Here is a 22,956-nt window from a genome sequence, read left to right on the forward strand (position 1 = left end):
CCCCCACTGTTCCTCTGATATTCTTGTTAACTGCTGGAATTAGCCTACCTGCTTGTCACCATGGAAGGTTTTCCTCCTTTCCCCCCCCTGCTGTGGGTGATGGCTTATCTTAAGTGATCACTCTCCTTACAGTGTGTATGATAAACCCATTGTTTCATGTTCTCTGTGTGTGTGTATATAAATCTCTCCTCTGTTTTTTCCACCAAATGCATCCGATGAAGTGAGCTGTAGCTCACGAAAGCTTATGCTCTAATAAATTTGTTAGTCTCTAAGGTGCCACAAGTACTCCTTTTCTTTTTGCGAATACAGACTAACACGGCTGCTACTCTGAAACCTGTCAAGAAGGTGTGAGTAATAGTAGGGGGGAAATTAGCATGGGGAAATAGTTTTTACTTTGTGTAATGACCCATCCACTCCCAGTCCTTTATTCAAGCCTAATTTAATGGTGTCCAGTTTGCAAATTAATTCCAGTTCTGCAGTTTCTTGTTGGAGTCAGTTTTTGAAGTTTTTTTGTTGAAGAATTGTGATTTTTAGGTCTGTAATTGAGTGACCAGGGAGGTTGAAGTGTTCTCCGACTAGTTTTAGAATGTTATAATTCTTGACGTCTGATTACTTTAGTAACTTGCAGCTGCTGTGTTGGCAAGATTCTTTTGGCACGTTGTATAGGCAGTACAAGTACAGGACCAACACAGCCCTGCATACTCCACTATGCGCAACGGTACACACATATCTGAGAAAGAGCATCGAAGGCCAGGATTACAATATGTCAGTGTCACTAACATCAACTTCAACAGAATCTGCAAACACATTTGTCAAAACAGGATGAAAAGACTGAATTATGTTTTTGAACTGGAAAACCTCTTTGAACTGCACTCATTTAAATATGCTTGAATGCTCAAAACTATTTGTGAACTCCAAAAATGGCCACAGTGTTAGCCCACACTGTCACTGTACTATCATTCATTAACTTGTTGCTCTCTGTAGTGCTTGGGAAAACCAAATACAGAAAGCAAAACATAAAACACATTTACATTTCTACATCCCAAAACCTCTTAGGTAAGTGGTATGGCCATAATGTATTGGGGTTTTTCCTTGGGCAATTCCTTTGGTCATTGTTCCCTCCATTTAAATTTTAGCTAGCAATGGAAGATTTGGTTTAATTTATGCTGAAGTCTTACTATCTGTGTGAATTTGGTCTTCTCCTCCCATAACAGAGGCTAATGTCTACATGACCGCAGTAAGTCGAACTACGCTACGCAACTCCAGCTACATGAATAACATAGCTAGAGTCGACGTACCTTAGGTCAAGTTACCGTGGATCTACACCACGGGGAGGTCGACGGAAGAAAATTTCCCATTGACTTGCCTTACTCCTCGGGGAAGAATACAGGGGTCGACTGGAGAGCGATCTGCAGTCAATTTGGCGGGTCTTTACTAGATCCACTAAATCGACCGCCAGTGGATTGATCTCAGAGCATCGATCCCCGCAATAGTGAAGACCATCCCATAATATTTTACTCTATTCTACTCATGCTGTGCTTTAACAGTCTAGTTGGAAAAAAGAGGGAAATGCTTGTTTCAAATATTGACTAGAGCTGGGTGGGAAAATGCTATTTCTGCTTTCATATACTGTTTGAAAAATATTTGGGCAGAAATTTTGTGAAGCACAAATTTGCCCCATGCACAACTCTTTTTCTTTTGTCCTTTGGAAAACCTACTTGGGGCTTAAGACCTAGGTGAGTCCTGGGCCAAACTGTAAACCTTCTCTGTAGATTTTGCAAGGCACCATTCCTGAAAACTCCTAGCAGACATTGGTTTGGCCTGTAGCCTCAAGACAAGTTTAAGCAAAGAATTCTGTTAGTGTTACAGAAGAAAGTTTGTTGAACCTGCAGCCTACACCTGTATCAAAAAAATCCACTTATGGGATACCGCTTGCTGCAAAGGCGCTATGGGGAAACCTTAGTAAGGCCCTGAAATAGCAAAAGCACTTGAGCATATGAAGAGTCCCATCAGCTTTAATCGGAACACACACATGCTTAAAGTTGCATGTGTTTAAGTGTTTTGCTAGATTAACAATCTAATCTACCAGGGAGTCTAGGACCTATACAATGAAATGTTCAAGGTAATAATACGGGGCACAAGGCCTTCACAGAAACATTTATTCATTTGTTTCAGAGTAGCAGCCGTGTTAGTCTGTATTCGCAAAAAGAAAAGGAGGACTTGTGACACCTTAGAGACTAACAAATTTATTTGAGCATAAGCTTTCGTGAGCTACAGCTTACTTTTTAATTTGCTGTTTTGTTTTTTAATTTAAGCCTAGAAGAAATTCAAGGCACAGACTCTTTATGGTTCTTATGTCAGTTCGGCTGAGCAATCAGGAAAAAGTCAATCACAAAACATCGGTTTTCACTACCAGTTTCTTCTCACATGCCAAAACTTGAGCCCCCAAAGCAGAACTGTCAAAAAGCTCACTAATATAATATCTTCCTATTGTATTTTCCACTGCATGCATCTGATGAAGTGGGCTTTAGCCCACGAAAGCTTATGCCCAAATAACTTTGTTAGTCTCTAACATGCCACAAGTACTCCTCATTCTTTTTGCTGATACAGACTAACACGACTATCGCTCTAAAGTAATTTAAGTTCTTAATAGGATCTAACAGATTAAATATCCATTAGCTTTCAGGCAGAGGAGAGTACTCCTAGGATACATATTGTACATTGAGGAGTGCTGGCAAATGAAGGCTTTCAGATATACTTGGCCTGAAGAGTTTTTAAAAGTCTGAGTTATACACTCATGTCGTAAAAATAAAGGGAAGGGTAACCATCTTTCTGTATACAGTGCTATAAAATCCCTCCTGGCCAGAGGCAGAACTCTTTCACCTGTAAAGGCTTAAGAAGCTACGATCGCCTCGCTGGCAACTGACCAAAATGACCAATGAGGAGACAAGATACTTTCAAAGCTGGAGTGAGGGGGAAACAAAGGCTCCCAGTAACACTTTGGAGTGCAACCTTTTTGGGAGCATGTGTGTTATTAACCTTCATAGCAAAGAATTAAGAGAAGATTTGAAAATATACAGATGCACAGCATAGATATTAAAACGGGAATAAAACCCTATTTTTTCAACAGGTATTTAGGGAGAGATCAGTTGTTAAAGGAGTAGGTACCACATAATTAGGGATGGGGAAAAGGTTTGAGGTTTTATAAGCCTCTTGAGGCATTGTTTAGGGCCCAATACAACTCCCAGTGACTTCAGAGGGATCTGGATCAAGCCCTGGCTTAGCAAATCTAGTTCTTGTGTGTGAAACTTTTATCCTTAAATTTAAACCCAAGTGTTTTGTAAGGGAAATTCACAATTAAAAAAAGTTATTCTAGTGAATGGAACTCTGTGCTATGCAGGGATACATTCATATTTTCCCCCAAAAGCTATACTGAGGTGAATGAGTGCCTCTGTGTATAGTTTTCAGAGTAGCAGCCGTGTTAGTCTGTATCCACAAAAAGAAAAGGAGTATTTGTGGCACCTTAGAGACTAACAAATTTATTTGAGCATAAGCTTTCGTGAGCTACATCTCACTTCATCCGATGAAATGAGCTGTAGCTCACGAAAACTTATGCTAGTCTCTAAGGTGCCACAAGTATTCTTTTTAGTATTTATAGTTTATTTTTTCAGTAGTCTCTCTCCTCTTTTCTCTTTCTGCTCCTTTTTTAAAGCCGCTTCTAAGCAAATGTGAACCCTGTAACATTTGAGTGAAAGTCAAATGTTCAAATCCGCGGGGCCCGACTCACCCATGGTCCTTGAAGTCACTCCAATATGAATTTGCCACACGGTTTCTAAGTGGATGTATAATTATTCCATCTCCTTAGTACTAATCTTGAAATATTAGTTGGGGTCTGTTTAGAAATATACATCAGAAAGAAACACTGTCCAGTGAACATCAGCTTGTGAATGAAACTAGGCGATCAATTCTCTTTCAGGTTAGCATTATTAGTTTTCCTTTGTACTGCGCCTAGAGGCCCCAGTCAGGATTTTGGTCCCACTGTGCATGGCATTCTACAAGCACAGTAAGAGACAGTCCCTGACCCTAAAAGCTTTCAATATAATTTGAGACAAGGTGCGACAGGTGAGTCTGACAAACAAAAGGAGGGAAGGGGAAATAAGAATTGCAGTTACAGAGGTAATAGCCAACTGCTCAGTGATTTCTAGTAGCTCCAGCTAAACTTCATCTTCTTTGTATTTTTTTATTTTTATCTTTTTATTTATTTAAAGGCCATCAGCTACCCCGAGCACCCACCAAATGTAGACATCCGTGCCTGGGTAATTTCTTATAAACATCAGAGCAGAGGTGTGTCTGGAGGAGGGTTTGAAGAAGTAGTCAATAACCTTTATGGACCAATTCAGGCAGGCAGTTCCATGCTTAAGGCAGCATGGAAGAAAGTGTAGAGACATTTGTGGTAGAAAATAACAGACAAACAAGACAGACATCACTGGCACAGCAGAGGACACAGGACAACACAATCAGATAAGAGCAATCAATCACACAGGGAGAGGTAGAGCTATGGAGGGACTTCAAGGTAAGGTAGAAGATGATTCCTTCCTTTCCATACCACTAATAATTGAAAATGCACTTTTTTGCATGCCATGAATTAAAAAAAAATCCACAAAAACAAAAACCAACAACCTTTTTTTAAATCCAGTCTTTCTTGTAAATGTGTCTGCAATGGCCACAAATTGATAAACACATAAAACTGGTTCTTTCAGCTGAAAACGTATTGTGCGAAGTTAAGGCCTAATCCAAAGCCCACTGAAGTCAATGGAAAGGGTCTCATTGACTTCAGTGGTCTTACAATCAGGACCTTGCAGCTCCACCTACAGCATATAGACATTGCTGTCCAAGACCACTATTGGAAGAAAAAGATATCAAAGAAATATTTCGACATACCCACATCTGCTGGAATGACACAGGTTGGTGGAGATTCAAGTGTTCCTAGTTGGTGCTTTATCTCTATCCACATGGTATATCCAGATAAAAGAAAAATAGGCTGAAATGTACACTCGTAATAATGATTCCTCTGTAAATGGCATTCTTTTGCCTCGGAATTTGGAGGAATACTTGGAAAGTCAGAACAATAGATACTACTCCTTAAAAGAGATGAAAACATTCAATTAATAATTTTCAACAAAGAACTGTTTCTGTTATGAATAAAACTCCAAAAAAAAAAGTAAAGAAAATGTTGTCATGCTGAGGCTCAGAAATAATACTGCTTGGAAATCTTGAACTTCACATGCCATGTTTTAAGCCAAAGTCATAACAACATTTCTTTATCAACTGCACACTTCTCCTACTCTCCCCAAAATTACAGTAGAGGATCATCCTTTTCAAAGTAACATTGAAACATAAAAAAGAAATGCTACTTTCAATTAAACACAGGAAAAAATATTTTATCCTCTTGGTGTCCAAGCTGTGCTTACAAAATTAGAACTGTTATAATCATTCTTGACTCAGTGTTTGAGGGTTTGCTTGGTTTAATTAAAATTGCACTCCATGGCTCAAGGCAATATGGTAATGAGATACCAAAGATTTTTTCTCTAGTTTACCACTTCAAACCTAGCCCATGCCTGACTGAAAGCAGTTATGGCTGTTGTTGTGGCCTATGTAAAATAAGTTGCTGATCTAGAAGACAGGATTTTCATAGAACTTGATCACCTACACATTTTGCCACTTATTAACTGGCAACTTTTTGGGTAGTGTCAGGAGAGAGGAAAAGAAGTTTGGGCCTGATCCAAGACTCACTAAAGTCAATAGGAGTCCTTCCATTGAAGTCAATGGGATTTGGATCAGGCACTGAAAGGCCCCGTGGCTAATGAATTACTTTCTGAGTTCCAGAAGTATTTCCTTCAGGGCACAGTTGAGAATGCTAGCAGTGTAGTGTTAAGAGTTTACACTTTTTTTAAACCTGATGTAGAGATTTATAGGACTCCCTCCCCACCATTTCTGTAGAATCCGACCACCTCCCATGTATTTAAAAACTGAAGCACCAAGAACAATCTCTTTCTTCTTCCCAGCCTCCAGGAGAAATTGAATAGTGAGTTCCTGGGGAGGGTGAGTGTGTGTGCGCGCGCATGTGCTGGGAGAGAGCGGGGGAAGTGATGAAATTACTGAGGTAAAGTTGAGTCAAAATAGGATTTGCACATTTAGTTCCAAGTATGTTCCTGGGCTTTCTCCCTTCTGTGACAGTGAACTTCATTGTCTAGTTTCAGCACCTGGGGCAGTTCTGTTGCCTGCACTCCAGAGTCTCTCCCTAGTGAATGACAGTTTCATTGGGCCAGTGGAATGTAGCTTTGGTGGGAGGTCATGATCATAAAAAAGAACCAACCTCCTTAATAGCTAGGGCCAATCGCTTAAAGGGCTTTGACTATCAATAGGGCCCTACCAAATTCCTGGCCATGAAAAACGCATCATGGACTGTGAAATCTGGTCTCCCCCTCTCCCCCCCCACATGAAATCTGATCTTTAGCGTACTCTTACCGTATACTATACAGATTTCACAGGGGAAATCAGCTTTTCTCAAATTGGGGGGGTCCTGACCCAAAAGGGTGCTGCAGGGGGTGGGGTCGCAAGGTTATTTTGGGGGGAGGGGTGGTCACAGTATTGCCACTATTACTTCTACGCTGCCTTCAGAGCTGGGCAGCCGGAGAGTGGTGGCTGCTTGCTGGGAACTCAACTCTGAAAGCAGCGCCTCGCCAGCAGCAGCGCAGAAATAAGGATGGCAATACCATATCATGTCACCCTTACTTCTGTGCTGCTGCCGCCTTCAGAGCTGGGTGGTCAGAGAGTGGCGGCTGCTGACTGAGGGCCCAGCTCTGCAGGCAGCAGTGCCAAAGTAAGAGGGGCAATACCATACCATGCCAGCCTTACTTCTGCGCTGGTGCTGATGGCGGCTCTGCCTTCAGAGCTGGGCTCCCGGCCATTAGCCACCTCTCTCCAGCTCTGAAGGCAGCGCCGCCGCAAACAGCAGTGCACCCCCACCCCTCCACCGACTCCTTTAGAGCCCTTCTATAGCCAACTGTCTTGTTGATTTCTGACACCAAGTATATAAGACACACTAATACAGTGGATTTCCTTCTCTGTCCCAACTACCTGTTCAACTGTAGGAAGGGAAGTAAGTTCTTCTATTCTAGAAGGGCAATCAAGGAGTGGAGGTGAATTTAGGACACAGCAAAAGCACTAACTGGAATGGCCATTGGGACAATACAGAATATCAAAGTTTGGCTCTCCACTGCCAGTTATAAGGTACATTAGACTATATTATTCAACCTTCTGATGCTGCACGGTGGCTTAAAGACTCACAAAATGTGAAATACTAACACCTGAAATGAAATAGGTATGAATGGTGAATCAACTATACCACAGATCTTTCTCCTAGTAGCATTTCTACTCTGTCCTAAGGACAGACAAAAATGAAAGCTTTGGGGACCTAAGGAAGAAACAAAAACATATGACATTCTCTGAATGTATTTGGTACCAGGGGATGACAGGAAAAAGTAATCATGACTGCAGAAAAGAACCAATGGCTGGAGAAGCTGATGTAGGGGGAAGGGTTTAGGATATATGAAGCATTGTTCTAACTTCTGTGGTGAAATGGTCTCCACTTCTGCAAATAGGAAACCCACCTCTTAGGTCCTACCTAATGTGGATGCTCAGAATTGTTTTGAATAAATAAGGAGGAAACTGCAGGAACAAGAGGAAAACTGGGTCTAAACGGAACCTCGCTTTCCCAGCTCTGCAGCAGGGATTTGAATTCTATTGACCAAATGTCTCTAAGCAAGAGACCAAATTTGTTATACCAGTGAACATCTATGAAGATTCCAATATCTTCACTGGCATAGCAGAGATCAAAATTTGATCCTAAGATTGCATGTTCCTTCCAGTTCAACTCTAAGACTCAAGGGCCAGGCCAAACCTTCTGAAAAATTAGACCATGACTATTAGTAGCAAACTGAAAACTTCTCCAGCCACTAAAGCTGTTAAAACTATGAAGTAACAATCTCCTTCTGAACAAGATCTTTTTCTTTTGGAGTGAGCCAAATTCTGCCGTCAGATATTTAATCACCATGTATGTGTGGAAAGTTGGGTGTAATTTAATACACATGAACAACTAGTCTCAGTCATACAAATTATGATTCAAGCAAATTTTCCCATTGTGAAAAGCCATACAAATCAAAATCCATTGTGGCAAAGCAAGGTGGGGATTTATATTGCAAAACTGGAACAGAGTTTGAAAGAAAACAGAAGGCTTAAAAGGTATATTAGTTTGCTCTGCCAGGACTCATCCCTGCTGCCAGTGGAATCAAACCAAATTCTCACAGCAGTTATTTAGTTATATTTTCTGCTTTAGTTTTTAACACGTTTTGTCCACATTTTCAAAGTTGGCCTCCAAAATTGTGTCCAAAAATTTTGCAGGTGCTGAATAATGTGCAAATACAATCCCCATACTGGGTACTTTGATCTCTTATGACCTAATTTGTGAATACATGTGAGATTTGCTGGAACCTATGGGTTCCATTTTGGAAGCCAGCTGGAAGACCAGGTGAAAGTTTGATCCACAATGGCTCAGCAGATTTTATATTCACCTTTGTTGACCATTTATTACTGCATTCATATTTCCAAAGTAACAGTTTCCAAACAAATAATACATTAAAAACTATACACACCTGTAGTATTTTAACTGTAAAGAACTCCCCACAAGCAATGTATTTGTGTTTGCGGACCATCTGCAAGTCATTTTAGTTAAGTACCCATCAGTTTCACATGTGATATTGATATTGACATCTATTTAAAACACATTAAAAATATTAATACAAATAAAGATAAAACTTAAGGAGACAAAACTATGCATTCTAAATCACTGGCACCTGCAAAAAGCTTCTTGGAATCACAAACTGAAATGTTCTGACTTGAAAATATCAAGTATTCTGAAGTTTATAAAAAAAAAAAAGTGAAGTTATCTGGAATCTTACCTACTACATATAATTCAGCATATCGATGATGACATTCCCTGTTTTGATTACAACAGTACAATGCATTATAGAAGAATTTTCCTCTAGGTTTCGTTGCATTCAAGTTGAAAAGAGTAACTCTGCTAACACGATCATTTACAAGTGTATACTGTCTCACTGGGATTTCTTCTGCTAAATTCAGCCACCAAACAATCTTCTTGGACAAAATCATCTTGTTTTTGTCATTATAGAGGCAATGAAAGGAAACATTAGAACCAACACTCGTCAGTATCTTAGGAGGGAAGTACATGACATCTGTTACAGGGAAAGAAAAAAACAGCAAAAGAAACTTTAAGAGATATGAAACGTCACACAAAAAGGGAGCTTTACAAAATTATAGGACAATCAGAAATGCTTATTGCTATCAAAATCTTGCTCCTAAACACAGGAGTCCAACTCTTACAATTTTAATGAGGGTTGCCAGGGTACAGGGATAGCAGAAGAAGAAGAGACCCCATGACTTCTTACTTTATCATTCTTTATATCTATTTGAACATTTTTATCTATATGGACTTTCACCTTTAATATCCTTACTCATGATGGAATAAATGCAATGGAACAAATGCGAGGTCATATAACATGCTGTATAATCTTACAAAGGGAGTACATTTTAAGGAGGGTGCACCTATGTTACATACACAAACATGCAGTTGTACAAGTGAATGAGCAACTGTGTTGGCAAGTGAAAAGGAAACGCTGGTAAACTGCAAGCTGCACGAAGAGTTAGACATACTTCAGTGTGCTGACTTGAACATAAAAAGCCTCTGTCAATAGGCGTTCTTTCAAACTTTAGAAAAACAGTAATAAATTTCAGTGTTGTGACAAGAGTTTGCAATAAAGAACAGGCCCATCTATAGAATACTTGTCATGCAAAACATACAAAATATATTGTACAATCACACACTACAAAGGTGCATGTGCGCTCAGTTAAAAATGCATACATCATGGTGAGAAGATCCATATTTTAAAGTTTATTTTGAAAAATCCATCAACTCAACTATTTGGACATATATATATATATATATATATATATATATATATATATATATATATATATATATATATATGTGCAAAGAGCATATAATAGGCTGAAGACATGCATCAACTGAACAATTCTCCTTAATACTCCTCAAGGAATAATTACACTCATAATGGACCAAGATGCTCCCAAAATACAGTCTCTCGAACAGTGGTGCAAAGCACTCTCTCTTTGTCATCAGCATAGACTTTCTGATTAAAAACAGATCGGGGCATAATGCTAATCAGTTGTATAAAAATATAACTGCCTGATTTCAGCATTTTGTACTCCCAGTCTTAAATTGCTTGCATGAATGCAAAGCAGCCTCTTTGTTGCTACTAACTATCCTGCTGGTTTTACTGTTCTTCCATTGGTTAATGCTAACATTAGTCATTGGAAGACTAGGCAAATTTGAGCTCCCTGCAGAGAAGAAATTACTCTCTTTAAGGTTGTCATCACGCTTTCTACAACATGATTTTTGGCCAGTGAAATGCGTTTAAAACAATTAATATCCTACAATAAAATATTAAATAGAGAAATTATCTACTGCATCTCATGTTTTCCATGAACTGTATATATTTGTATTTTTATATGTGCATATAATCTCTCTGAAGGTATATATGTACACACACACCCCATGTATAGAGGTACAGTGTAAGTTTCCAAATGTGAGTGCCTAAAGTTAGTGCATAAATATGGAATTAGGTAGCCAAGTACCTGACCTAATAATCAGAAGGTGACAACTCTCTTTGAAGACCATTCCCTCTGAAAAGAATCAGGTTACTTTGAGGCACCCAGTCTAGAAACACTTTGAGCAGCGTGGGTGCATGCATGCGGCGAGCACACTAATGGGCCTACTCCACTGCCTCCTCTTCGGCCTGTGCTGCCTGGATTGCCTTAATTCATCTCTGGTGGGCCCGTTTCTCTGCCTCTTTGACGGCTTTCCTCTCCGGCATTCTGAGCTCTGCCATCTGTGCCTGGTGCTCATACGCCTCCTTGTCTCTGCAGATCAGTTATTTGGTCAGTTCTACCAGAGCGGCCCTTTCCTGTAGGGAAGTAAAGCCTGACTGGCTTCCCAAACCTGCGTCCTCTCTCTCCTTCTGCTCAAAATACTTCATGAGTCAGGTTTTCAGATCCTCTGCTGATTTCCCCTTGTGGGGTAAACCATATTTCTAACATAAGCTCCCAAGATGCTTTTTATCCATTGTGTCCAAGGATTCTAACTGGCTCATTTCCCCCTTTCTTTGTTCTATTTCTCTTAACGCAAAATAAACAGAAGAAAATAATAAACTTGTACTTTGCTCCCTTGCTTTTGAGTCCATTACAATCTGCTATTGCAAGTGGTTGGAGCATGAACCTCTGTTCGCTGATCTTGGGGTGCAATTTCGGCAATGACTACGCTCCTATAATGTTCTTGGGATCACCAGCTCATTAAGGTGTTGTCACCCCCTGCTTTGTAACGTAATGATATGCTGCTGTGGCCTGAGCATTTTGACACCAGTAGCCAGCTGACAAAGATTAGGTCCCACCCTGGCTTACACCAGCCTACTTAATTCTTGTAGGGTGACCTCAAGAATCCCTTCTGGTTCCGAGACCTCGCAGATCCATCTCTCTGAGATCTTAACTACCAGACACACAGACTTTTCCCCTCTGGTTCGTCACACCCGAAGGTATGAAACTTGCCCCCAATTATCAGTTCACTTTGGCACATACACTCCACACTGTTGAAAAGAGACCTGCTTGAGGTGAAAGTAAACAAAATCTTTATTTAATAGAAATATCAGAGATTTAAAGATAAAATAGTGAGAAAAAACAAACACAAGTTACACAGAAAACAAAGAGGCAATCTCTGGCTTTACCCTTTTACATTAGCTCAATTCCCTTTTCTAACACAAGCTACCTGTTGCCCCAGAACAGTTTCCCAATGTGCCCTCTGTCCTAGACGGGATCCAGTGCTTCACAGACAGCACCCCGCTTAGAGTCTAGCCCTCCATTTCTGGATAGCTTGTACTCCAAATACTTTCCCTTTTAACAGCATTTGCAGGTTTGTTATTTTTCCCCCTTGTTCTCAGACTATGGAAATTCCTGGTTATACAGAACAGGATTTTCCCAGATGTGGATTTTCTTTTCAGTTTCAAGTTGTTTCAATATTTCCCATTAACTTTAATGGTCTGCCATGGTCGCTTCCTGGCTGGACAATGCTAGGTGCTTTGAGCCGGTTTCCTATAAATACCTGGCCTGGCCCTGCCAGATTGCCTCACCACACTACTGGGAGGTGATGTTGTAGTTAATATAGTTACAATTACAATTTGCGACACATATATACATTTATGCATTCAGAACCAGAACCTGTATACAAATCTCCTAATGACTATCAAGTTCAGGATATTACAAGCCCCTCCCCCCACCTCCATCTCCCCTCTGGGGAAGACTGGGGAAACACAATGCAAGAAAATTGTCAACATCCCCAGACTGACCACACAGGACAATTTACAATACAGTGTTGCTAATTCTCATGATAATTATTGTTTTCCTTAAACCCCAGCTCCTGGAGTCAAGTGGACATGTGATGATTTTAGCCTTCATTCTTAAAGAATAAGTAAAGTTTCTGGCCCTTCTGGCTGCAGAGAAAGCTTCAAAATGTAACCTCAGTGCATCCTAAAGGCTCAAAAAGCAGAGGCAAATAAAAAGAACACCAAATCTATTATTTTTACATAATGTCAAGATTTTAAAGCCAATCTCATGATTTTTGGTGAGGCTGACTCATGATTTTTGAACATATGGAGTTGGCAACACTGTCAATATAAATGAGCAATCAAGATGAATGGATAATGAGCTGCCAAATAAATTCTCTCTCTCACTGTAGACTTTAACAATAGAATACAAGAGGCATTAAGGTATATTCTTTCAGTGGAACCCCCTTTGACCCAACCCATCTCATTGGCCTCAGAGGAGCCATTACCATGCAACATGTCAGGAATCTGTGCTTTCATAACTCAAGGTTATTCGCCTAATTGGTGTGTGTAATAAATTTTTGAAATTTTGAATTCTACATCAAGTTTGTGCCAGTTCTGAAACTGATTTTATTTATACCATCTGCTAAAAAGGTGAGTTTAAATTGCATTACTTAAACTTAGTAAAGGCTCCTCACTGAAGAATGGGAGGTTCCTCTGAATACTGTTTTGGGTTGGCATAATGACAATGGAACCTTTAGGTGTAGCCAAATTTTGGTGCATTATTTATAGCATTTACTATGCACCTTTGTTGCCTACATGTGCTGTAGGATTTTGTAGTAGAAAGAGTATATACACTTTATCCATGTGTAATACATATCAAATAATATATGCACACATTTATTTCCACAAAACAAAATAGGCCAGAAATGTCTATTCCAGTCCTAACAACAGCTATTTAAATTATTGTAGAGGACATACCTTCTGCATTTAAATTATAAGGTGTGCTCCAATCACTCCAGAATCCTGGACCATGAAGACTCTTGCACCGTACTTGAACTAAATATGAAGAACCAACCAGTACATTGCCTATGATGAGGGAGGTTTCTGTGACTATCTCAACCACCTGTTAAATTATATCAGAAGCCATTAACATTATCATTTTGCACCACTTCAGAAAAACGAGAGAAATCAAAAGGAAAGAAGCTGTTTATTTTGAGGGTTAGTAGGACTGCTCAAAAGCATTAAACTTTATCACATCTAAATCAAGCAGGTTAGAAGTACATACGCCTGCAGAAAACAACTACAATATTTTGTTGTGTTCCGTTAAATAGATGCTGCTTTTCACTCCAGAGATAGCTGCATTATGGCAGTGGGGAAAGTGATTCATTAATAGAACCACACACACACACACACACACACACACACACACACAGAAATCCTAGCTCCACTGTAGCCAATTGCAGCTTTGTGATTGACTTCAATGGGACTAGGTTTTACCTGTGGACAGGGTTTAGTGGTCTGTAGGTGAAACCCATACTATGCAGGGGGTGGGTCTTTGTCCCCTTCTAGTGGCTGCCCTATATACTAGGTTTATGAGTCTGCTACTGCTTCTGGCTAAGCAATTTAGTCGTTTTGCTCATTCACCAGAGGCTAACAATTTCAGCGCTTTAGATCCTGAATTCAAAGCCTGCTGTTGACCCAAGCAGGTTTGGCGAAATGAGCACTAACAGCTGCCCCTGAGATGGATTCTTCCCTCAAGTTTTGATTAGATCATGGCCACTGTAGAATCTAGACAAACAGTTGCAGCAGTCTCTCCTTAAATACAACATTAGAATGACTTCATCTTCAATAAAAATAAAATAAATAATAAATAATAATAATAATAGAACAAGTACACTCACCTGCCAGGCATTTTGAGTAGCATTCCCAGAAAACTTCACTTCATACTGAAGCGGATATGGTGTTAGTACTGGGTTGAACCAACAGATCTTTAACTGTCCTTTATCTGTCATTTCTAGTCGCAGGTTCAATGGAGGTTCAGGCTTTACTGTAAAAATATTAAAACCAAGCTTCTATTTTATCTGTTATAGTTACTGTCAAGGTTTGCTGGCCAAGATGTTTGTATTCACCACCATTCAATCAGTCACCTCTCTCTCTTTTAAGTCTTGTCCTTAAGCTTTGTGTTTTAGAAGATGCTCTACTCTGATTTAAATATACTTACAGCAAATAATAGAAGCCTAAATTATTCTTAAAACTGAATAGCAAGCAGTATTTTAGCAAACATGGTTAACTATTGGGTCATGTTGTTGCAGAGATGACTAGAGCCTGCTTGGGGGAGGGAGGCACAATTTAAAGGTTTGGCCCCCAACAGCTTGAGTCACACACCCCCTTACCCTCAGTGGCCCCTCTCTGCAGCTCCCAGGTGTTCGCTCCAGTGGAGAGGCAGAGGCAAACAGCTGGGAGCCGCAGGGAGGGGCTGCTGCTTTCGCTCTGTGGTGAGAGGCAGAAGCAAAAACAGTGGCTGTTCCTGCAGCTCCCAGTTGTTTGCCGCTGCCTCTCCCCATGACCACAGCTTCCAGCTTGCCGGCTCCAGCAGCTGCCATGGAGGGAGGGGACCCGGCAGCACCATGTGACCGAGCGGAGCCAGCAAACCCTGGCAAAAATCTAGGGGAGAGATGACCCCATGCGACTCCCTCCATGTCACCTCTGGAAGCCGGGAGAGGGGATCTTGGGGATCAGGGCTGAAGCCATGAGCCCCAGATGACGTGCCCCAGCTCTCAAATTTCTGAAGATTGTTATATGCGGCTCGGAGGGTCAGTAAGTTCTGCCACTCCTGGCCTAGTAGTTGCCTTAAACCAGAATCAGCTTTTTGCTATCCAGGGTCCCAATTCTACAAAGCACTCAAAACACACACGAATGTTTTGCTGAATGGGAGCTGGCTCGTAAAGTAGCCCCATCCATTTTACTAGTATTAGGATTTTGGCCTTGTTGGAGACCTGAAATGGGGTGAAGGAAAATGAGGGTTTTGCAGGACTCTAACTGAGATAAAGAGAACATTTCAGAGGGAGGAAATGGACAACTACTTAGGAATAATAATCATGCTGGGTAAAAATCAAGAAGCTTGGATTCTACTTTTACCAGGTACTGAGTAAATTTATTTATCGCTGTTCACTGATAACTGTGGTTGGCCTGTCTTTTCGGGCACATTTGTTAAGAAAACATTGAGGTTCTCTCACTCAGGATAAACACCTTTAATAAATGGTGTACCATTACACCCCACAGTCTTCGTGGTTATATTATTATAATTATGATGTATTTTGTGCAAGATAAGGCATGCAAGATATCATTGGAAAGGTTATAATTTACTGAATATGATTATCCTTTTTGTATGCATGTATCATTTTAGTATCTGAAGTTAGGAGTCTATGCATCTATTACAAATGTGTTTACCCCTGGGGAACGCCCACTAAAGAGAATGCAATCAGTCTCGATGGCTGGCTGGGAAGGGCCGTTAGGGAAAACAATAAGTCTTTGAAGATGCTAATTTCTCACCGGGAAGCCTTCCAAAAGGACACTACTAACAGCCTCCAAGTTATGGCCTACAGAGACATATGACCAAGTCACCGGATACTGGACTCCATTTTGGAATACCAGTGTTTTTCCATTGACCGGGCACGAGAACAAATGGGGAAACAAAGGGGTCCCACCCTACACAAAAGCTGTTTAAGGCAGGAGAGTGACATAATCGTGGTTCGTTCTTCACTGACTCCCTGCCCAAGAAAGGAGACTGCTGGAAACACCCGAGAAACAAAAGAATGAACTAGGGGAGATGGGCTGAACCCAGGCTAGAGGCTTTTCTAGATTGTGAAAGGAATATCTAGAGTTTTAAGCTGTAAGCAAGATCAGCTTGCTTTCAAGAATCTCTGCAATCTGCCTAAAACATTTAGGGTGAGAATTTGCTACTTATATCCAATTTCTTTAGTATATTGATCTTAGATTGCGTGTTTGTTTTATTTGCTTGGTAATCTGCTTTGATCTGTTTGCTATCCCTTATAACTTAAAATCTCTCTTTTGTAGTTAATAAATTTATTTTTGTTTTGTATAAAATCAGTGTATGGAAAGCATACTTGGGGCAGAAAGCTGTGTATATTCCTCTTCACATTGAGAGGGCAAATTTGATGAGCTTACACTGTATAGATCTCTGTGCAGCACAAGACAGTATAATTTTGGGTTAACCCTCAGGAGGGGTGGGTATACACTTGAATACTGGGCAGTTCCTTAGCTGAGCTTTCCCAATCAGAGCTGATTTCAGCATCTGGGTGTTTCTGCAGCTGGGTGTGTCCCTACCTGTATGTGTGCTGATCAAGTGCAGTCTGAAGCCTGTGGGAGGGCTTGGCAGGCTGCACAGCAGTACAATGTAAAGGGAACCCAGGCTGGTTGGTCAGGCGTGCTCAGTGGTACCACAGTTTCAGGTGGCACATCAGGGGGAACCCGCCACAAATGATATTTTTCAGTTTAGAGTAAACAGCCAAGCAGGTGTCTGTAACCTGAAAATGAGGAACTTCTGAGTTTTGTAGTCAGAGCTTCAGAGGCCATCTTAAAAGCAATATTGCATCCTGCAATTTGATCTGAATGTGCAGACCTCCTGAGCCCACATGGAGACTCTTTGACTTTAATGGAGCTCTGGTCAAATACAGGAGTCCACCTGCATGCATCAGATTACAGACTTGGGTCCTTAAATACAAGGGGGTCATTTTCTGATCTACTTATACTACAAGTGGTCTCACTGAAATCAATAGGAGTATTCAAGGAGTAAGGAACTACTCAGCTTTGGTGAGAGTATCAGTACCTAGTCCAAATGTATCAATATCTGAGTCACTGTAAACTAAATAGTTAGGGCCAAATCTCAGTCTGTCTGTGGCAGCTCTATTTCAGTCCACACTTTGACTAGCTTCAGGGGAGACAGGCAAGAGTAAAGGATTCAGGATGTGGTCCATTGCTTTTAAAGAAAAACTTTATTCTGCAATTTTGATCACATAATTTCTTTATGGTAGTACAGAAGCGCTCTTAAAAAGACTGAACATTACCATATTGTAATCTAAGTGGTTGCATGGGTAGACAATGTTTTCTCATTTTGTTGCCATGTATTCTGTTGCTATGGCTTGTGTGCGCAAAGCAAACGACTCGCCTAGCTAATATTCATCTTTTTATTTTAAAACTCATTATTCCTTTTATCAAGATCACTAATGGGAGAACATATTATTAAAAAATTATACATTTCAAAAATGACCTTCTGACCTTACTTATTGCTAAGAACATATTGCATGAATTATATCTGTGGTCACTTTTAATACTGGCAGATGCAGCTGTGAAACTTAAATCGATCCTGTGACAAAATTAAAATGAAATATCAGTATAATCACCTCATCTCCAAAAATATTAGTTTCATTTGCAACTCAGATGAAGTTTTCATCCAAAAGGTTTTTAATTCTGCTTTCCAAAAAGTAATATTAATAAGAAAATACAAACAGTTTTTCATTATAGCTAAAAAAGTCCCAACTATTCAGAAAATGGCTATATATTTATCAACCATTAATTATGCAGATTGGATGGCAACAAAGTAACATCAAATGTATCTGTCATCTGATTTCACTGAGCTGATGGGCTGGTGAAATAGCAAAAATAAATCTTCCACTTTAAAAAAAAAATGCGGAAGTTGTATCTTTAATGATGGAAGTGTCAAAATGAGAGCAAGAGTACATGCAAATGCTGCTGATGAGAATTTGCAGATTTATTTTTAAAGCAAATAGCAAAAAAAAAATGTTCTGTTACCAATTAGTTAATAATTATGAACCAGACCATTGTTCTCCACATACTGATCTACCTCCCTGCATTCAAACTGAATGCTCAGGTACCCCAAGACATTGTTCCTCTTTCTACCTAGATTTGCACTGAAGAAGGGCAAAGACTAGGAAGACTGGGGGAGGGGATACACATCAGCCTGCAGAAGTTACTCTGAAGAATTAACACAGCTGCAGCTGAAGTCCTTGCAAAAACTGACTAGTACCAAAATGAGGACTTCCTGTTACTGCTTTCTATAAAAAAGGTATATAATAAATTGAAAACTTACCAATATTTATGGGTCTGATGGACATTAAAGGTGACTGAAGAAGTGTTACCCCATTTATGATGTTTAACCATGTAATATAAGTGTGGTTGAGTTTCAGTGAAGGTATGTGACATTCGTACTTGTCAGACCCATTGCAGTTGCAGGGAGTAACCATTAAATTGCCTTTTAGAGAATCTGTAGACATGTCTTCCAATGACAACTCTGATCTATATTGAAAAAAATAGATCAATATTTAAAAAGCATCATGTCCTGGACAATCTTCTGCATATTCTATTAGATTGACCTCTTTGGATTAAACAGTACTGAAAACAGCAAAGTACAAGAGACAGATCAGTCTGTGTGCTTTTTCTTCAGCTGTACCTTTGGGGACGGAGAAGGAGCCAAATGAAAGATATTTCTGAGGCCTGATCCAACATCAGAATTGCCAGACTGGATCAGACCATCTACTCCAGTATCTTGTCTCTGACAGTTTCCAGAATCAGCTGCATCAGAGGAAAGTTTAAGAAACCCTCCATTTGGCAGATGTAGGATAATCTGTCACTCATGAAGGTCTCATCCCAATCCCTAATATTCAGATGCTGATTAAACATGAGTTTTTATATCCCTTCCAAAATGTATCATTAAGTGTTATAATAATACAATATCCTGAAGTTATTCAGCCCAAACCAGAATTTTTCTGTGCGCAACAAGCTGCAGAATTTGGTCCAGGTTTAGGATATGTTTCTAAATTACTTATCAACTACACACGATTGTAACTGATAAATATTGTATATACACAGCACAAAGAATGTACTCTAAAAATCTAACTTTAAGTGATTACTTCCAAGATGATGAAGCTTTGTTTACTTTGAAGATATACCATGTTTATTTCTTAGATAATTTGACTTTTTCTTAGCAAAGCAAATCTCATTTAATCCTAGGCATCACTAGTACTATTGCTTTGGACTGGCTCGTGGAAAGTATTTAGTAACTAACTCTTTAGTATTCTGTTTTGTTTCTTTCTAAACTGAAGTACAGCCCAAGAGACTACTTCTGGCTGAACTCTCCAGATTTGTTTTCATGAATTTTTCACATGTTGGAATACTTTCCTTTAGAGATTAGCATAGAAATGAAAATAGTCTTATTACAAAAATCTTTGAAAAAAATATATGGTTTAATAAAACCTTGCAAAATGTTAAATGGATAGCACTTGAACTGCTAACAAGAAATAAAGATGTTTATTTAACAAAAATAGTTGGATCAATGTTTCCAGTGATGGAAGAACACATTTATGCTTTCAGAATTTTTTAAAGGAAACATATGTAAAATATTTAGGGCATATTGAAATATACCAGCTGTACAATATATTACTGTTGATGTGAAGTTATATGCAGCATACAAATGGAGATGTATGCTGCCACACTGTAATTTAAGTCAAAACGCATTCAATTCTTACTAGTACTTGATTCAGACAGGCATTATATCACACTTCCTAAAGCATATGTAAAAGTTGCCTTTCAAGAGATGGCATCAAGACGACCCATTTTACAAACTTGAGAGGGCAGTCAGTATATCTAATGTACACATCACTACACAGACACCCAATACATACATTTACATACATACACACAAGTTGCAATTAAAACACCTAATTCTCCACTCCCTTGCATGTTACATTCATGTAACCCCAATAACTGCAATTTACACTAGTGTAACACAGAGGAAGTCAGCCCAAGGTTTCGTCCATTTTCTGCAATATCAGCAGTATTCCTATTTTAAGTTTAGGAAATACCTCTGAAACTGAAAGTATCTTTTAAAATGGAAAAAACTTTAGAAGTGGACCACTGCATACATTCAATTGTAGACAGAATGCATGACTGTCTAGTACTATTATTTATTGGCACGAATATCAGATTGCCCCATTGGTGACAAATAAAGGCATAGGTGGGTTATACAGTTCACCACAAATGCCTTTCTAGGACCTCGAGCATATCAGCAGTGAATACAGGGCCCTGGGAGCAAGGGTGAAGGAGTGATGTCTCTACACAAATGCGATAAGTACGGGAATAAACAGGAAGAACTGGCAGTATTAGCCGTAAGCTAAATTCTGACTTATATGACATCTCTATACAAGTATCCTAGTCATGCAGTGGAGTATAACTTGTTCCGGAAAGACAGGCTAGGAAAAAAGGATATGCTGTTGCCTTATACATCAAGTATATATATTGTTCTGAAGTTCAGAAGGAGGTGAGAGGCAGACCAGTTGAAAGTCCCTGGGTGAAAAAACTGAGGGGTGATGTCATGCTAAAGGTCTAATATAGAACACCAAATCAGGAGAGGAAGGTGGATGAGGCATTGTTAGAACAGAAATATCCAAAACACAAGATGTGGTTGTAATGGGGACACTTTAATTACTCAGATATCTATTGGAAATTTCCTCTACCTTCTGAAACAAGAAATTGTTCCCTAGTACATTCCAAGAATTAATTGAACATACTGAGTTTTATGTATTACTTTTCCAAGGGGGCAGCCATTTTAGACCTGATGCTGAACAAGAGAGGGAAATTGGTTGTGAATCTGAAGGTTAATGGCAATTTGGGTGAAAGTGACCTTGAAATAATGATTTCAGAATTCTAAGGAAAAGGAAAGAGTCAGAGCAGTAGAATAAGAACCACGAACTTCAAAAAAAGCAGACTTTCACAAACAAAGACTTAGTAGGCAAGATCCCATGGGAAGAAAATACAAGGGAAAAAGGTCTTCAGGAGATCTGGCAGTGTCTTGAGGAGACAATATTAAAGGCACAACAGAAAATTATCCTGATGTGAAGAAAAGATAGGAAGAATAGTAAGAGGCCATATGGCTCTATCAGAATGCTTTAATTACCTGAAAATCAAAAGATAATCCTACAAAGAATGGAAACATGGACAAATTCATAAGGACAAGTACAAAAAAATAGCACAAGCATGTACAAACAAAAACAGAAAGGGTAAGATACAAAATTAGTTCCACCTAGCAGGGGAAAGGCAATAAGAAGAGGTTCTATAAATACATTAGGAGCAAGAGAAAGAGAAAGGAAAGTACAGACCCACTACTTAGTAGGGAAGGAGAGCTAACCAGAGATGGCATCAAGAAGGCAGAGGCATTTAATGTCTATTTTGCTATAATCTCCACTAAAAAAGGTTAATTGTGACCAGATACTTAACACAATAATATTAACATCAAGGAGGAAGAAACACAAGCCAGAATAGGGAAAAGAACAGATTAAAAAACATTTAGAGAAATTAGATGTATTCGAGTCAGCAGAGCCTGAAGAAATTCTTCATAGGATATTAAAGAAACTAGCTGGTGCAATCTCAGAATCAGAAGCTAGGAATGGGTGACAGAGGATGGATCACTTGATGATTACCTGTTCTGTTCATTCCCTCTGAAGCACCTGATATTGGTCACTGTCGGAAGAGAGAATACTGGGCTAGATGGACCTTCGGTCTGACCCAGTGTGGCCGTTCTTATGTTCAGAGTGTTCAAGGAACAGCTTATGGCCTGGAGCCAACGGCAGAGTAGCAACCCAAGAGCTGTGTTGCCTACTTGCTGAAGAAGAAGAGCAGCGTGGAGGGAGACTAAGCAAGGTTCAGTCCTTTACAATCTGGATGACTTGCATAATGGTGCAGGAGAGAGTAAAATGCCTTACAAAATTTGTGGACCATACGACAGTGGGTGAGATTGCTAGCACTTTGGAAGACAGGATTAGCATTTAAAACAACCTTGACAAATTGGAGAATTGATCTGAATTCAACAAGATTAAATCTGATAAAGACAAGTGCAAAGTATGTCACGTAGGAACGAAAAGCACAACTACAAAATGGGGAATAACTGGAGAGGTGGTAGCACTGCAGAAGAGGATCTGGGAGTTACAGCGGATCATAAATTGAATGAGTCAACAATGTGATACAGTTGCAAAAAAGACTAATATTCTGGGACATAATGAAAGGAGTGTCATATGTAAGACATGGGAGATAACCAGTGATGAGCTGCTAGAAGCTGAAGAACCAGTTCCTTCTGTCACTCCGGGTCTTCAGCGGCACTGAAGGGCCCACCACCGAAGTGCCATCGAAGACCTGGAGTGAGTGAATGACGTGCCGCCGAAGTGCCACCAAAGGATCGCAGGGTGAGTAGAAATTCTCAGGGGAGCCTCCCCAGCCGAGAGCTCAGGTGGGACAGACAGGATGGTCCCGCGGGCTGCATGTGGCCTGAGGGCCGGAGACTGCCGAACCCCTTTAACAACCGGTTCTAAACCGGCTTCAAGATTTAACAACC

At 39.9% G+C, this 22,956-nt stretch overlaps 1 protein-coding gene across 2 annotated transcripts in view; it reads right to left on the bottom strand.

Annotated features, from left to right (window-relative positions):
• LEPR (leptin receptor) overlaps nt 1-22,956 on the bottom strand; it is a 75,087-nt gene that overhangs the window by 27,685 nt on the left and 24,446 nt on the right. For both annotated transcript variants that reach the window (XM_038414790.2, XM_038414792.2), the window contains exons 5-10: nt 18,664-18,869; nt 14,435-14,580; nt 13,512-13,656; nt 9,021-9,314; nt 8,715-8,832; nt 4,942-5,141 (exon numbers count right to left, since the gene is read on the bottom strand). In XM_038414790.2, the coding sequence (XP_038270718.1) occupies nt 4,942-5,141; nt 8,715-8,832; nt 9,021-9,314; nt 13,512-13,656; nt 14,435-14,580; nt 18,664-18,869 (1,109 nt within the window). The remainder of the gene's footprint in view (nt 1-4,941; nt 5,142-8,714; nt 8,833-9,020; nt 9,315-13,511; nt 13,657-14,434; nt 14,581-18,663; nt 18,870-22,956) is intronic.

The sequence above is a fragment of the Dermochelys coriacea genome, chromosome 8, assembly GCF_009764565.3.
Source record: "Dermochelys coriacea isolate rDerCor1 chromosome 8, rDerCor1.pri.v4, whole genome shotgun sequence".
Taxonomy (NCBI): Eukaryota; Metazoa; Chordata; order Testudines; family Dermochelyidae; genus Dermochelys; species Dermochelys coriacea.